The sequence below is a fragment of the Dunckerocampus dactyliophorus genome, chromosome 18, assembly GCF_027744805.1.
Source record: "Dunckerocampus dactyliophorus isolate RoL2022-P2 chromosome 18, RoL_Ddac_1.1, whole genome shotgun sequence".
In the NCBI taxonomy this organism is placed as follows: Eukaryota; Metazoa; Chordata; class Actinopteri; order Syngnathiformes; family Syngnathidae; genus Dunckerocampus; species Dunckerocampus dactyliophorus.
This window is the reverse complement of record NC_072836.1, coordinates 6,610,787-6,624,181: the sequence shown is the minus strand read 5'-3', so window position 1 is coordinate 6,624,181 and position 13,395 is coordinate 6,610,787. Positions and strand designations below refer to the sequence as shown.

General features: G+C 40.8%; 2 protein-coding genes across 5 annotated transcripts in view; both read left to right on the top strand.

Annotated features, from left to right (window-relative positions):
- micall2a (mical-like 2a) overlaps positions 1-13,395 on the top strand; it is a 150,286-nt gene that overhangs the window by 133,772 nt on the left and 3,119 nt on the right. The window contains exon 22 of the mRNA XM_054760066.1: positions 12,266-12,435. The gene's annotated coding sequence lies outside the window, so the exon portion shown is untranslated. The remainder of the gene's footprint in view (positions 1-12,265; positions 12,436-13,395) is intronic.
- Positions 925-5,107, top strand: zfand2a (zinc finger, AN1-type domain 2A). Of its 4 annotated transcripts, XM_054759400.1 has the most exons (11): positions 925-1,200; positions 1,371-1,398; positions 1,802-1,887; positions 1,963-2,057; positions 2,166-2,297; positions 2,596-2,747; positions 2,827-2,940; positions 4,059-4,134; positions 4,217-4,293; positions 4,534-4,618; positions 4,798-5,107. In XM_054759400.1, the coding sequence occupies exons 3-11, from the start codon at positions 1,833-1,835 to the stop codon at positions 4,834-4,836; spliced, it is 825 nt and encodes a 274-aa protein (XP_054615375.1). In that variant the 5' UTR covers positions 925-1,200; positions 1,371-1,398; positions 1,802-1,832; the 3' UTR covers positions 4,837-5,107. The 4 variants fall into 4 exon arrangements, with proteins under 4 accessions (XP_054615375.1, XP_054615376.1, XP_054615374.1 ...); XM_054759401.1 differs by lacking the exon at positions 1,371-1,398 and having other exon boundaries at positions 4,534-4,648; XM_054759399.1 differs by lacking the exon at positions 1,371-1,398 and having other exon boundaries at positions 928-1,200; positions 1,770-1,887.

The following is a 13,395-nucleotide window of genomic DNA, read 5'->3' as shown; positions in this document are numbered from 1 at the left end:
GTCCCTTGTTAGTTCTCACGTTGTTGTGGTGAATGTTGTGTTCTTGTAGCAACTCGGCCATCTGCTGCAGCACAAAATCTAGCATGCACAGACCCAAGAGAATGGTTGCAATCTGCACAAAAAGAAGCTTAAAGTAGACTTGATACTCATCAAACTATCAAGTAATGCAACGCTTTGCTTATAAATGTCATCATGTGACAGCGAAACTGATCCCTAATCAGATTTGTAAGCCTCCTTGACGCCTGAGCACCTTCCAAGAGCTCATCCATACTGCACGGGAGTGTACCATTGTGGATAAGTTGAACTATTCTGCCCTCTAGTGGAATTTTAGCGACAGTGGCGGCACGGTTTATGGCAATCCGTTGGACAGGAAATGTTTTCCCCCTCAAAAAAATAAATTGTTATAAATGTAATTTTAAATAAGAATTCTGGCCTCGTGATTTTCCTGCAGCCATTACAGACACAGCACCCGAGAACTAAATAAAAATGATGCCGCTGCTAAGATAATAACGTATTTTACAATGTGTTTGTCACTGTGGTTGTCCCTCTCGTTTAGCTCACGAGAAACCAAGATTAGAAACACTGCAAACTACGACCGCAACGCAGTAACACTGTTAACTTAATAACAAGGCCTCGTTGGATTGTGCACAGGAAAAAGTTGGTAAATAAGTTACTCATATGTTCGTAGAATACCTTGTTAATCCACTTGAGTTACAGTACAATATATATTGTCACACAAAAAAAACACATTTCTATGGCATTAAGTACCTTTGTTTACCATTATCTGGTGAAATGTTTTTTTCTGACAGTTCATGTCTTTTATTTAATTACTGAGTCTCTTCACTGACAGGTAAATAAAACATTAAAAGGTGCTCATAAAGGAGTAGTCCAGGAAATAATTTTCCAGTAAATGCTAGAACTTTCCAGACAGTTGTGGAACTACAGCTACTGACGTAAGACGCCATTCGTCCGCCGTGGGAGGGGCGTGTGTGACGCAACTCCCATGACGTTGCGTGGGCGGGACGTGGATGACGTCCATTAATACAGTTCTCCGCTGAGCAGACGGAGAAGAGTATGTTGGCAAACTACAGGTCGAGGAACGTCAAAAACAGCCTTATTTAACCCCAATAAAAAGGAATAATTCAAGATTGTACTCCATTTTTCACCGGTGGACCACAACTCGCGATTTAACGCTAACTGGTGAGTAAAAGCATCACTACTACTTTTCAGCTAAAGCTAATGTTGGCTAACATTTCACTCATTATTTGCTTCACAATTAAGTATTTTCACCACAATAGGAGCAAGATTATCGTCTTTAATGTGAAATAATGACATTTCTATTTTGAGTAAATATTTATGCTCACTTGCAGTTGGGACGCTTGGTGTCTACTACAGCATGTAAGCTTGCACGAAATACCGACGCGAGGGGCGATTTAACACGATCATATTATCCTGAACTAGTCAGTGCTTAATGGCATTACTCGATAATAGTAGCAGTTATGTAACTTTACTCAGCTAGCTGCTAATCTTTTGGCTGAGCGTGGTCTGGCTAACGAGCTACCCTCTAGCATAATAATGATTTAAAGTATGAGTGTAATGCTGAATTTGCGCATAACCTGTACTGGACGAGACTTTTTGTATAATTTCCTGCAGTTAATTCCGCTCACTTGTTATTTTCGACAACTAGCGATGACTTGACATAATAGTAGCTTACTGGCTAGCTAACATCCGGTTGACAGTCACTTCCTGTTTACATTTATTTTTCGCAGTTGAAAACGTCTTTTTCCTCGTCTTTCTTCAGTTGAGGCTTGACTAGAGTAGATTTTAATGCCATGGAGTTTCCAGATCTGGGAGAGCACTGCTCAGAAAAGACCTGCAAGCGTTTAGGTAAGCACTGCCTTGACACAGATGATGATGACTTGCCTCTGCCAAGGCACTAACAAACTTGCTTTGTCACTCCAGACTTCCTTCCCATGAAATGTGATGCCTGTCAGGAGATATTCTGCAAGGACCACATCACCTACGAGCACCACAAATGCACCTCATCGTACAAAAAGGTCATTACTTTGGATGTGTCAATTATTTGCCAAAATAACATACATTTTACTTCCTGTATGTTGTATTTGTTTTACTATTTGATTAGTTTTGGTGTTTTTTTGTCATAGGATGTACAAGTTCCAGTATGCCCTCTGTGCAACACCCCGATTCCCATCAAGCGAGGAGAGATGCCCGATATTAAAGTTGGGCAACACATCGATCGGGATTGCAAATCGGATCCTGCGCAGAGAAAAAGAAAGGTTCATATTTTACCTTTTCCGGTTGAACCTCCGAAGTGCCTTGTCACAAAAAAGATATTTGCTTTACATTACAAGATCAAGAGTCATTCACTTCCTTTTAACTTCTAAGCTTTGCCTTCACAGTAAATGTTGACAACAGTTTCGACCTTGCAACAGATTTTTATCGTATCATTTTCTATGGGAAAAATTGTTTAAAAATCCAAATTAATCGGATCGTGGAATAGCATTTGAGATGCCACTGTCTTAACACTTGATAACACTTCTTGTACTGTTTTGACAATGACTTTCTTCCCTCCAGATTTTCACGAACAAGTGTTCCAAAGGCGGCTGCAAGCAGAAGGAAATGATGAGAGTGACGTGCGACCAGTGTCATTTAAACTACTGTCTTAAACACAGACACCCACTTGACCATGATTGTAAGACTGATGGCAAACCTCTGTCCCAGTCTGGGTAGGTACAGTGGCTTCTTCTAATTTAACATTGCTCTACTACGGTAAGAATTGGTATTTATTAATTGACTTTGTTTTAGACATGCTGCTTTAATGAGGGCCCAAGGTGCTTCCTCCAGCTCTGCTTCTTCGTCGGGCCGTCCAAGATCAGTTTCTAATGGAGTCGATGCAAGTAGCAGAGCCCACAATACCAAGTAAGGAAAATAAATAATGAAATGTATACAATATAATTACTGTGCAATTAAAACATAATTAGAGGTGGGATTCTGCTATTTATTTTTATAACACAAGAACATTTTGTATTAATAGTAATTCTCCACGCATGGTCTTTGTGTTTAACCCAAGAATTTTCATTATAGAATAAGTATTTTTTTGTTCAAGACTTTTTTATAATTTTTTTGGTCAAACAATTAAAGTGAATAGCTGTAATTCAACAACTTCCTCTTTAGGTGGAGCAACCCTTGAATACACTGGATCCGCGCATGCTCGTGATTCAGCATTCACAGCCAGCAAATCTGCAGAATTTTGCTCCCAAAAATAATTAAGTTTTGTATTGTCTGAATATCAGGCATTTTTTTCCACAGAAAACACACCGCATTCATCTTAAGTCAATAATTATGTGTGTATATAAGTGATAATGCAGGTAAAATGTACAACATGTACCATTGTGCAAACTGATAATACTTTTTCGTGAAGTGTTGAGATTTCACACTTTATTTGGTGGTCATTGAACACACCATAGTTGCTCTGAGATGCAAAAGTGATCTTTCTATCTATCTATCTATCTATCTATATATATATATATATATATATATATATATCTATCTATCTATCTATCTATCTATCTATCTATCTATCTATCTATCTATCTATCTATATATATATATATATATATATATATATATATATATAGCGTTTTGAATATCGCTCGCTCACTCTATTGCTTTTTTAAAAAAAATTAGCAAATAAATGATCGCTGTTTTGTGGTTGACTGTAGCCCCTCATTAGTAAAAAAAAATAAATAAATAAAACTATTGAAATACAAGTTATGTATAGTTCTGGCCACTAGGTGTCAGTTATGACACAAATCGTGTCAACACAACTGTGAAAGCTGACACCCATACGAATGGCATTTACCATAAACATACAAAGTGTTTAAAAAAAAAAAGTGGTTAAATACTGTCCTTATTACTGTAGCCTAATTGCTCATAAAACTTGTATGGCATTTATATACGATATAAACTATTGAGATTATGTCCAGAGGTATTTACTGTGGTCATCTACACCCACGTCTTATTTTCTTTTCTTCCAGCACCAGCCGGCCGATCCCGACTTCAGTATCAGCGCAGAATGTGGTGCAACCGGCGGCATCGTTTCAGGCAGGGATGGTACGCAATGATCCCAAGGATGGCATGACCTCCACGTTATGTTCAGTCCCTTTTAACTTTCATTTTCTTTGGTGTGTTTCAGACTGAGGAGCAGGCCTTACAAAGAGCTCTAGAGATGTCCTTGGCCGAGTCCAGGCAAGCGACTCAGCCAGCCCTCAGGTGAGCAAATTAAACAGACGCTAAAACTAGCTGAACTCATCTGTAACTGTTGAAATAAGCAATAGCGCCCGCACGAGCTTTGACACAACATCAAGCAAAGTGCAGTAATATTACAGGCATCCAAAGGTGATACCAACCCCAGAGATACTATTCTCCTGATTCCAAGATGTCAGCATGATTGAGAACGTGGTCAGATGTGTTTATAAGAAGAACGTGTGTGTGCGTGTGTTTGTGTGTCAGCCCGCAGGAGCAGGAGGACCTGGCGCTGGCTCAAGCCCTCGCCGCCAGTGAGGAAGAATACCGACGCCAGCAGCAGAGACAACAGGTACCACCCGGAACTTTAGCATGCTAGCATGTAGGTACACTGCCGACATGGCGTCTTATCTTTTTTCAACATTGTTGCCTGGAATAGGGTGAAATTGGATTATTTTTCATATCGGGAATTAAAAAAAAACAACCAAAAACTTAATGTTTTGTCTAATTTGGACCCTCTCTTACTTTCAGGGCAGAGAGTCCAAACAGTCCAACTGCAGCCTTTCTTAATTTTGGACCATTGCATTTTAACTTCAAGTAAACTAGAAACCTCACAAATGGGATTGTCAACATCCAGCGATTGTTTTTCCAACATGAAGAACCATTACAAGCTGCTCACTTGTCGCCTTCTGTACACTACAAACTAAGCACATGAGTTCCCAGGTCATTTCTACCAGTGATTTGCTTTGTACATATTTTATATGCTGATCATAAAACTGTTATATTGCCACCTATGAAGAATGAATAAATTATTTCAGACCTGCACTCTGATTTGCTCATGTTTTGTTGCCAAATAAAGTTTGGCCGTGTTGCGGCGGTTGCACATTTGTCCAGCAGAGGGCACTATACGTTTATACCCTTGACAACTATTACATTAAATCAACCCAGACAATTTAGTGAGGACACACCGGGTCGAAAGCGCAACAAAATCGCACCAAATCAATAGAATAGAGTCGCTATATAAAAGCAATAAACTACATTAAGACATGTCCCACATCTAAATACAGAAGAGCATCTCTTTTGCCTCAACATTGTTTCATTTTCTGACGGCGTTATCCAGAAAGCTTTAGTATATAAATATATTAAAAATGAAATCAGTCAGTCCTTTCATTCAGAGGACTATCTTGACATTCACACAATACACCTTGGCCTCTATGGCCTCTTGTGTCTGGCTGCACACATGAACCTTGTTGAAGCAGAAGCTGCACCTGCTCTCCCTGTCTCATCCGCTCAACAACGCCCGGAAAACGTTCTTCTTCGATTCCAGAGGGATAAACGATCTGACCTACAAACTCCTCAGTGCACTCGACCGCTTGCGGGCGGAAAGAAGTACTGTAGATAAAAGTGCACTGCATCATACGGAGAGATGGTTCTAATATTTGTTTCAAGCAACACAAGAGAGTTTAATTCCTTTTTTTTCAGCTACTTGCATTATATTTCTAACTGCCATACGCCACAACTCTAATTGCACTATGGATGAATCATACTGAACACTGATGCTGCTGCCGAGTGCACAGTGAATTACCGTATATAGACTGCAATTACAGCTATTATACCATGCAGCTGCTGATTTAATTCTTTAGGATCAAGTACACTTGGCACTCACTTCACAGGAAAAACTCACTTTTACGCCCATTCTTTGTTTACATCACATTGCACAGGCTATGGCGTCACTCTAGGGACAAAAGACGGCTGCCGCTAGCATAGCTAGCTGCAGAGCTAACTAGTTAGCCTCTTCGATTTACTTATTCTAAACTTAAGTGTTTCAAACGGAGTGGGGAAGGACAAAGAATCCCAAAACATACCACTTCCACACGGAATGAGGGGAGAATTTTTTTTCCCCACTCTTTCTCAGCCATGGCATGTCGGCTCAGCTCTGCTGGCTCAGTAGCCAGTCTCCATGCAGTGTGAAAGGTTCAGACCAGTAATATGCTTTTTCACATGTATCACAAAGCTTTACAAAATACCGGTATCAAAGTGGCGCTTGCATCCTTTCACTTTTCAGTATGTGGACACTCTTGTGTTAAATGAATACAATATTGCAGTGCAAATGTATACCTAATGTTGTAGCCAGTGTGTATTGCTACTATACAGTACTGTATATTCCCACTCACAGTAGGAGATGATGACATACTTCAAGTCTAACATCCTGAAATGTTTGCCGACTGGCTATAGAAAAAAAAAAAGACATCTCATTGCCTTAACTATATGAATGGCAGACAAAACAAAATCCGGTCTTTTAGTTACTATGACAACCCACGGCATAATGATATACAGTACAGCAGCCGAGACTTGGGGTTGATCTGCAGGCGGTAATTTGCAATGCACCACTTCAACAAGACCTTCACCCCATCACGCACACACGAGCACAAGTTGAATGTGTGCAAGCGGCAATTTCGTCATCACGGGCCTTCAGCACAGCCATGACAAGCAAGGCTCCCCGTTGTGCAGAGGTGTGCTCCCTCCCACACCAGTTGCTTGAAAAATTCATACCTCCCGCAGGGCCGTTCCTTTTAAAGGCAGAAGACCCTGACAACATGTTGATCTTCCATGAAGTGCTTCTAATGAGTGATGTGATGTTGCACATCAGTCACAACTGTTGATGCTCATGCACGCATGCTTGCGTTCATTTTTGCACCTTCAGGTTATCAGCGTGAATTACCACCTAGGCAGGCATCATTTGCTTTGTTCGATGGGGGAATTAATTTTTTCTATTGAACATCTCGGCTATGATTGATCAGTGTTTTTTTTCCATGGTTCTGAACAGTTGACTTACTGCTTTTGTTCTAGTTTTCAATACAGAATAAGATAAAAAAAATTATAATACATTTAACAAAAAAAAACATTTAAGTGAAATGAGTTGTTAGGGTTAATCCTGCCGAAAACCTCTGTTATTTGCATCCCCATAAATTTTCAGATTTTTGTTAAAAAAAAAAAAAAATTGTATTTTATTTGTTGGTTTTTTTTTTCTCCAAAGAGTTTTTCTAGTAGCTCGCTGGTGTTGTGTGGTAAGATGTCGTTACACCAGTAAGGTAGTTCTTCAGCGTAACAATGTTAATAATAATAATAACAATGTAGCTTGGTTAATATGCAGGTCACATTATATGAAAATGGGTGTTGGCGCTTTTTGGAGGTTTTTTCAGAAGGCTTTATAGGCAGAATAGGTGCGTCCCATTACGTGCATTCTTAGCTGCCTCTTTTTAGCTGTTTTTACATCTTTAGAACACACAGAAAAGAGAGACATACAGTATGTGTTTGTGTCTCACATAAGTCTTGTGGATGATGGGCAAAATAAAAAGAAGGGCAGTTGTCCTCGAAGACTGCAGTTCTGGAGTGCATAAATGTTCTTTTTGATCTTGAGCTATTCACTTTCAATGGACATTCGGCGGTCACACTTTTCAACCACACAATTCCCCTGACTTTTTAGGAACTACAGGTATATCTTCATAGCAAAAACCTTGTTGAATTATGGCTGCTTTCAAAATGTTCAGTCTGGCCTGAACCACCCAGGTTCTTTCATTCTTTCAACTGCGAAATAAATATCCAAGTCAAAAAGCGAGTTTAACAATTTATTCTATTTGGAGGGAATACAAGCAGTTGCAATGCCACTGCTTGAGAGAACAGTCAGCCACCAAGCCAAAGTTTAGCGAGGATGGAGCAGTCTCTAAAGTGAAACTGAGCTCCTCATGCTCATAAGCCCTTCTGTGGAGGTGGTCCCAGTGATCGGGAAATGTCCCATGAACTATTTGTTGGTGTATTGGTCGGATCTGGTTTCAACCAATCTTGTCTAAGATGCTGGGTGTCTCACTGAAGGGTGATTCATAATGAAACTATGTGTGTTCGTGTGAGATAATTCAAAGAACAATTTGTGTTTGTCCCAAGTGAAAGGCCTTGTGAACGTGTGTCATCAAGCCGAACATCATCAACAAGCCGAAATCTGTTGCTGTGCTTACCCAAAACGGAGTGGAAAATATTCCATTCCTAACAAAAAGTTTTGAGGTAGTTCTGCGATTAAGATTTAATGCTGCATTTGAGGCTGCTGGGAAATCAGGACCGTTGAAAGATATATGAAGAAGTGTCCTATACGGCAAAAACTGGAATCTAAGCAAACATAAAATATGTATTTTGTTTTTATTGCCACATACTTTTATTTTAGACCAATTTATTTATGTAAAATGCACAAAAATATAATGTTACTTCTTAGACTAAAATAAGCCAAAAAAAAATGCTTAGAGAACAAGAAAATCAGGGTGGCATTAGAAATATTTCAGGTTTTGCAGTCGGCGTCGCATGTAAACTAAAAACATGGCTGACCACAGTGATAAATTTGTATTTGTTGTATTTTGCCAGCATCTTTTTGCAGCTGCTTTGCTCATACTACACAGATGATCTACATTTCTGTACACCAGTTTGCACGCAGTAGTTTGTGTTCCATGTACAGATATATAATTTATATAGTCTTTAGTGGCATTCCATTGCCCTTTTCCTATGTGGAGGTCTAAAATCCCCCGCTGGCGAAATAGAATCAAGTAATAGCATTAACAACAACAACATAAAAAGTCAAGTTTCATTAGTGTGCTTTCCGAAGAGCAAAAGCATCGAGTGGTTCAGATGGGCACTGGCATGGCGGTTGGACTAATTGCGCATCAATACGGCTTCTCCCTGAGGTGCAACCCTGACAGCTCACCACCATCCTGCATGCTGAACTTGTTAATTGCACGTCCAGCCACACTTGGTTGTAGGAGCTGGCATGACGGAATATGGCCGAGGGCGTCCGGACGAGACATTTGCATACAAACGCAGAATATCTCATTTCTCGTCCAGTTACATTTACTATTTATTTGGTGTTGTGTTGGCCACTGTTGCTAATGATGCTTGGAAGAGCTTCCACGTGAGCCGCATCTCTAATTTCCTTTGAGGCTAGGATTAATCCTCAGCGCTGTCCGGAGGGGGCAATCATCTGAAAGCGCAGAATACAAAGCTCGCCCACCCCGCCTGATTGATTTCTACAGTAAAACTGAGAAGTCAGTGTGAGACGTACTTGTGACAAAACAGGGATATCTCTGCTCATAACAATTTGCTGCAAATGATTGGATGGAATGGATGATGAGGCCATCGGTAATTTGGTCACAGGAGCTATTAGATTGCTTTTTGACACAGACCCATACACACAAACAGTATATACTTCCTTCAGATTGGGTACACGAGTGCTACAATGGAAACTGGCTACAGGGTGCTCAAAATCTGCATCATAATATGACTCTGTGATGATTTGTTCTTGGTTTGCCACAAGCAGGAGCTATTAATTGCTTGTTGACACACACACACAAGACACACTTCAGTCAGAGCCAAAATTGGTTACACGAGTGCTGCAATTGGAATTGGCTACACAAGTACTTAAAATGTGCATCGTAGTATGACTCGATGTTTTTTGTTTTTTTTTTTTTTCTTACAGTTTGTCACAAGCAGGAGTTGTTTGACTGCTTCTTGGCACTAATACGCACACACCATACATTTCAATCGGAAACAAAATAGGTTGCACGAGTGCTACAAATCTGCACCACAATATAACTCGATTATTTCTTCAATTTCCACAAGCAGGAGCTATTAATTGCTTGTTCACACACACACACACACACACACGTACACACAAACAATTCAGTCAGAACCAAAATTGGTTGCTACAATTGCGATTGGCTACATGACTGCTCCAAATCCGCATCAAAATATGGCTCAGTTATTTTTTTTCTTAGAGTTTGCCACAAGCAGGGGTTAGTAGACTGCTCGTTGACACATGCACACACGCACACACGCACACACACACACACACAATACATTTCAGTCGGAAACAAAATTGGTGACATGACTGCAACAGCCGAAACTGGCTACATGAGTGCTACAAATCGGCGTCATAATATGGCTGTATGATGATTTCTTCTTTGTTTGCTGCAAGCAGGAGGTATTCATTGCCTGTTGTCTCTGTCTCACACACACACACACACACACACACACCCCCCCACACACACACACACACACACACACATGCACACACAAGATACACTTCAGTCACCACCAAACTGGGCTACGCGAGTGGCACAAATCTGCATCATAAAATGACTGATGAGATGATGAGATTGCTTGTATTGACACGCACTCACACACACACACACACACACACACACACACAAGATACACTTCAGTCAGAAGCAAAATTGGCTACACGACTGCAACTGAAATTGGCCACACGAGTGGTACACACCTGCATCATATGACTATTATTATTTCTTCTGAGGTTGCCCCAAGCAGGAGCTATTAGATTGCTTTTAGACGCACTCACATACACTTCAACAAAATCCGCTTGGAAATAGAATTGGCTACACGAGTACTACAAACCTGCATGACGATATCTTCTCACACTTGGCCACAAGCAGGAAGTGGTGTTGTTCCACATTCCGACCCTTCCCATTGGCTCATAGGGATTTTTTTTATATGATTACCCAGCGCAAACACCCAAGCCAGAAGTCTGTTAGCCTCAATCGTCCGTTCAATAACTCACACATCTCCTCGCATTGCTGATTAGTTCGATGTCACCAAAGTTGACAATCCGGCATCTGGCAATCAATCTGTTGTGTTTTGTTTTGTTGTTGTTTTTTTTTTTTCCCCAGCCTGTTTCCTTGTGCTCTTGTTACCATGGAAACACCCATAAGGAACAACACCCGGAGGTATTCCTGAATCGAATGTATCCGGTTGTTTTGCTTTCATCTCAGACAAGACACATCCAGTTGAGAGAAACAATAGCATGGATTAAGTTGACAGTGTGCGCAGTTGGTCTACTTGATTTGGTTAGGTGTGGTGTATAGAGAGTTATTATATTAATAACTGCTGGTGGTTTATTTGCGACATGAGTACGTGACAGATTTGTCGGCTTACCTCGCCGAGCGCTGCGAAGAACCTAGACAAGCATCAAAGGGATTGAAAGAGTAACAGAGGCAGACGTACAAATCTCAAAGAATGGTTTTGTTTGTCTTCTCAGCAAGAATTAGTAGAATGTCATACAAAACACAATCCCTTGTATGTAATACTACCAAATAATACATCTCGGCATATTAAAGTCGTCATACGATGAGTAAAGAAAAAAAACCCTCATTTTTCGAAAACAGGAGTCTTATTACGTGAGTCGTCATTTCACAAGAATGAAGTCATAAAATCATAATTCATGAAAATGAGGTCTGATTAGAACATTCTTCAAACGTTTTGAGAGAAGTCAATAGAACAAAAATGCAATAAAGTACAAGACTAAGAAACTTACTTAAAAAAATATAAATAAAAACACATTTAAATATGTGACATTACAAGACAATGAAGTCTTAATTGTAGTCATTCGACAGCTCTAGTTTTGCCGTATAAAAGGCCACATCCAACCATGAAACAGCATGATTTATTGATATCTTTTTGAAATAAAAAATGAGATTTTATTGGTAAACACCACAGTGCTTATGCCTCGTAAAGGCTCAAGCCTATGACTTTGGACCGGCTTGAACGGCCTTGACTTGACTGGGACTCGCACGCCTTCATTTGAGACTTGACTCAAGACTTGGCATTAAAGACTTGCCAAAACACTGACTTTCTCCCACCTCCGGTACACAATATTATGTTGGTAATGTAGGCTCGTACAAGATGTCATGTTCCCATAGCAACAGTTTTGTGAACCGGGGGCTGGACATACATAATTAAAATCATAACAGTGTGTTGTTTGTATTACGTCTCACTAAACCTCACTCCCTCTGAGAATGGTGCTTTGTCATTGCTGACAGTGCAAAGTATGCAGACAGAAGATGCCCCCCCCCCGCCCAAGTATGTGCCACTGCCAAGCACTGCAGCTTCTCCTTCTTGCTTCCCGCTTGTCCCCAGTCTTTCTTTCTTTCCTCTTTTCCTGCAGGGAAGTGCAAGTGCAGGAGGCTGCCTCGCTGAGCATGGGGGTGAGTGGGTGCGTGCGTGTGACGGACGGCGAGGGTGGGTTGTGTTGCGGATAGGAATCACAGTCAGATAGCGACAGCGCTGGCTTGGGAGTGTAACACCACCTTCATCATCAGCGTCCTCCTCTTCCAGGTGGGTTCTTGTTTATGTGGCACACTGATGCTGCATTGTGTGTGTTGTTTGCATAGAGAGGCTGCAGAGATTTTTGGAGGTGATATCTAAAGTTTGGCTGAGAGATGGTGATGCTCGCCATGAATATTCTCTCCATCCGCATCCTTCCTCCCTGTGCTTTTTTGTCTCATTTCCAAACATTCCTGGCTTTCTTTAATGCTTCTGTATGTCTAGCTTTTTTTTTTCTCCCATCCCTCCCGGGACCCTCTGTGCATGTGTGGCTGACCACTTGAAGCCTAAAGCCAGCTGCGGGGTATCAATATATAAACTGGATTTTTATTCCCTGTTGGGAACGAGCCACTCTGCCAGGCTGAAGTCGGAAAATTCCTCCACAGCATCCTGTTAATGAAACCTGACTCTAGCATTCAAATGCGTATTTTCAATCAGGTTTGGGCTTCATTTAGTGCCTGCCGCAGGTTAATTAAACTTTAATGGTGCTATGTGATTCACTTTAAGCTGCCTACATTTTGTGTTTTAATCAAAGCACGAGCAAGAGTGGCATGACATTGAAATGAGATCTTGCTGCAGTCTCTTCATTGTTCCGGTACTCTGTGTTATTCCGCAAAAACAACACCTCGTAGCATCGACTTTGCCCAGTGGATTTTAATTAGTCCAGCTCCTTTGTGTGCCGTCATTTTTCTTAGTCAGACTGTGTAACGGTGTCAAAATATTGGAAATTTTGTGCAAGGGAATTAAAGTCGGGATTATTTGAGAACAGTGATTGAAAGTTGTCATTCTACAAGAATAGATTGGAATTGACAGCATGTTAGATATTCCATCTATCTTAAACTGCTTATCCGAGGTCACGTCGCGGGGGCAGTAGCCTCAGCAGGGAAGCCCAGACTTCCCTCTCCTCGGCCACTTTGTCCAGCTCTTCCCGGCGGATCCTGAGGTGTTCCCAGGCCAGTTGAGAGACATAGT